General features: G+C 39.5%; 1 protein-coding gene across 2 annotated transcripts; it reads left to right on the top strand.

The window, feature by feature from the left end:
• The first annotated feature begins 866 nt into the window (after window positions 1-866).
• Window positions 867-2,448, top strand: LOC101294447 (major allergen Pru ar 1-like). 2 transcript variants are annotated; one of them, XM_004295070.1, is made up of 3 exons: window positions 867-1,096; window positions 1,207-1,344; window positions 1,855-2,440. In XM_004295070.1, exons 2-3 carry the CDS (start codon window positions 1,338-1,340, stop codon window positions 2,286-2,288), a joined length of 441 nt encoding a protein of 146 aa, XP_004295118.1. In that variant the 5' UTR covers window positions 867-1,096; window positions 1,207-1,337; the 3' UTR covers window positions 2,289-2,440. The 2 variants fall into 2 exon arrangements, with proteins under 2 accessions (XP_004295118.1, XP_004295117.1); XM_004295069.1 differs by having other exon boundaries at window positions 1,023-1,096; window positions 1,570-2,448.
• The last annotated feature ends 1,247 nt before the right edge of the window (window positions 2,449-3,695 follow it).

Raw genomic sequence — 3,695 nt, 5'->3', positions numbered from 1 at the left:
TTACAGCTGCCCAGCTTCAAGGATTTCCGGCTCCACCCATGCCTACGCCTATACCGCTACCTCAACCGCCGCAACATCCTCCGTAGCAGCCCCCAAAATCGGATATTGATTTAGACAATCTAGATTTTGTGTAGTTGATCAATTATATAGTTTTATGTGCTTGTTGTTGGTTATATGGAATTGTTTTGGTGTATTTTGCAGGTTGCTTGGAATGGTAATTTAGAAATTTCGGTTTTTTTTTTACTGGAATGAATTATAGCCGACGAAACATGCCATAATTCGTCGGCTATAGTATTTTTAATTTTTTTTAATTAAGGTTTAGCCGACGAATGATGGCATGTTTCGTCGGCTATAGTTATTTTTTTATTACATACCTTAGCCGACGAATATATTAAATGTTTCGTCGGCTAAAGTCTCAGACTAAGGTCGACGAAACATTTAAGATATTCGTCGGCTTAATTCTGGGACAATAGCCGACGACGTCTTTTTCGTCGGCTAAATTCTGGGACAATAGCCGACGACGTCTTCTAGTTTCGTAGGCTAAACCGACGACTCTTTCCCGACGAAACCATAGCCGACGAATTAAGCTAACAAGCCGACGAAACTTTTTCGTCGGCTAAAGTGCTTGTCCTGGTAGTGTCCGCCTCGTTCCTGGATTTCCGTCTCTGCAACCGCTCTCACAGCGTCCCTGCAGTGAGTTATCTCTCCCATCTCTCAAAGTCAACCTCTCTCTGTCAGCTTTTGAGGCTAAGATCATGTGCTTAAGAAAAACAATCATTTTACACAGTGGATTAGGTATCACAACCCATCGCAAAACCCACCAATTGAGCTCTATAAGAAGAGAGGTTTGGGAGCTGCAAAAGGATGAGAGTAACCAACCCAGAAAAGTTCCTAAAACACTCAAGCTTTCATGCCTTCAAATCTTCAAGCCAAAAACCCTTTTTCAGCCATCTTTCAATCCCTATCCTTGAAACCCAAATCCTTCCCAGAAATCTAACCTTGAAAGCTCAGTCCAATTTTCACCACCGCGGTGTGCCTTCAGCTCCCACGTCAGCTCACGCTACAAGCTTTTTCCTGATCTTGAATCACACACAAGGTTAACTCATTAATTCAAATCTATAAGTTGATCTTGGCTTAGTTATTTCCAAATCAAAAAAATCCTCACAAACTGTCATACTTTAACTATATATCTATTTCACATAACAGAACTACGGAGGAACTATGTCTGCCATATACAGAGGTCTCTGTTTTGAAGAAAACAGGTGAAGGAGAAACTAAAGCAGGGGAAGGAGAGGTCTCTGTTTTGAAGTTAACATGGGAAGGAGAAACTAAAGCAAATGTCAGGTATTATTGACGGTGAAGCAACAGATATTAGTAATAAGCAAATCTTGAGCCAAGAATACATAATGGAATAACCAATTGATGTTTGATTGTGAAGGATGATATTGAAAATTCAAAGTGCAATTTAAGTAAAGTCATCTAGAACACGACCCCATTAATTCTTTTTATTGTCTTCTACCATAGTTTTAAGTTTTGGTAGTCTAGTACTCACCGTCCAAAGCCAAACAGGTACAATAAGCTAATGGGATTGGTATGCTTTCTTTGACCATTTTGAACATATCCAAGAGATCGAATATCACAGCTTGCATCTACAGAGGCAATCATTAGTTCACATTGAGCTATTGGTAAACCTTCAGTCATCAGTAATCTATAAATACTGACTATACCATCCTCTTCTCTCACAACTCAAACATCAATTCTCTACTCTTCTTCTCTTGTGTCATTTCCCAACTCATAAACTGACAATGGGTGTCTTCACTTATGAAACTGAGTTCATCTCGGTCATTCCACCAGCTAGATTGTTCAAGGCTTTTATCCTTGATGCCGACAATCTCATCCCCAAGCTTGCTCCACAAGCAGTCAAGGGTGCTGAAACCATTGAAGGAGATGGAGGCGTTGGAACCATCAAGAAGATCACCTTCGGTGAAGGCAGCCAGTACAGCTCTGTGACACACAGGATTGATGGAATTGACAAAGAGAACTTTGTATACAACTACAGTTTGATTGAAGGGGATGCTATCTCAGACAAGATTGAAAAGATCTCATATGAGACCAAGCTGGTGGCATCTTCCGATGGAGGGTCCGTCATCAAGAGCACCAGTAACTACTACACCAAAGGTGACGTGGAGATCAAGGAAGAACATGTTAAGGCAGGAAAAGAGAAGGCATCCCACCTCTTCAAGCTTGTTGAAGGCTACCTCTTGGCCAATCCTAATGAATACTGCTAACCTTAACTGTAATCAGTTTGTGTCCAGTTTTTCATGTCTTTCCGTTTCTTTTCATCAGCATCTTATTCCAGTTAGAATACTGAGTATTGAAAGTGAATGTGGACTGTTATATTTTCTATAAAATAATGAGAATCCTCCAGCAATACCGTAATATACCATCAGCATCGTATATATTGTTTCTTATTCGAACTATGTAATTTTTCTTGTTTTTAATTAAAATAAAATTCAAGTGTGAGACTGAGCCTCTGAGCTAGGCTGGGTTCCAAACCCTTGAATAAAAAAAATAAATAAAAATAAAAATCTTTAACTAGTCTTTAACTTATTGGTTCTCATTAGAACCCCTCCCCTAAATACACATGCTATATAGAACAAACCCGCAAATGATTAGTTTCGTTTCACTTGATCTTTTGGAGCTCTACCCTGGTAACAAGCTAGACTCTCTCTCCAAGTGGCATTACGGCCATACTTGATATATGGATTCGTTTTGCAATTGCCAAGGGAGCTCAAGTTCTCGACCTTCAATAATCACAAAGCTCTCCTCTCGGTTATGCTTATAGCTTATAGCTAATGGGATTTATATAACCGGTCTTGTATGTTGTTTGAGGAAAGAGTTCATGAGCTGTTAACAACACTGTGTATCTAAAGCTTCTAGTACGTACTATATTGAAGATATTGCTGAGGCCTGAGGGCAGGCTACATTTTCACATAGGTAACAAGGATTTATATGTTTTTGGTGTGACTCGATGCACTACTGACATTTCGACAAACACGAGTACTGAATTTGGAGCCAACTCGTGGTTACTTGCAGCAGGGTCAACCGATGTATGACAGTTTTGTGGATTAGTTGGTAATATATAAGTTCACTCATGTTCTCCAGAATCTAGGACATACTGGTCATACATAGGAGACCCTCCCCATATACAGGACACCCTTATATAAGAGCGATGAGGTCGTCCACAGTTATGCCAGTCTTTAATTAGAAACAAATGAGAAATGAGAGGAGGGGAAATGGGAGAAAGAGCTTAAGAAGTTATAGGATATGTGTAGAAGGGTAAGAAAGACCAGAAAACCGACGATGAACACTACAAGATCCATCTCTTACCCTTTTTTTCACAATTCCATGATTTCATTTAGGGTTCTTTCTTCTTTCATTTACTTCCTCTCTTTCCCTCTTTTTCTGACTCTGCATTTTCTTGATCCGGTTAACTGGTAATGCATGTTCCTCAATTCTCTATCATCTATGCATGTTAGCCAAGTTTGTATGCACTTTTTTAGTGTATTACAGTATTTTGGGTACCCAAGTTTGTATACATCTTTTTACTTTTTTAGTGTATTACAGTATACTGGGTGACTACGTATTCCTTACTTTAAGACTTGCCAAGACTTTTTAGGTGATGGAGTTGGCAC

The sequence above is a fragment of the Fragaria vesca genome, linkage group LG3, assembly GCF_000184155.1.
Source record: "Fragaria vesca subsp. vesca linkage group LG3, FraVesHawaii_1.0, whole genome shotgun sequence".
NCBI lineage: Eukaryota > Viridiplantae > Streptophyta > Magnoliopsida > Rosales > Rosaceae > Fragaria > Fragaria vesca.
This window is presented reverse-complemented; position numbering and strand designations above follow the sequence as displayed.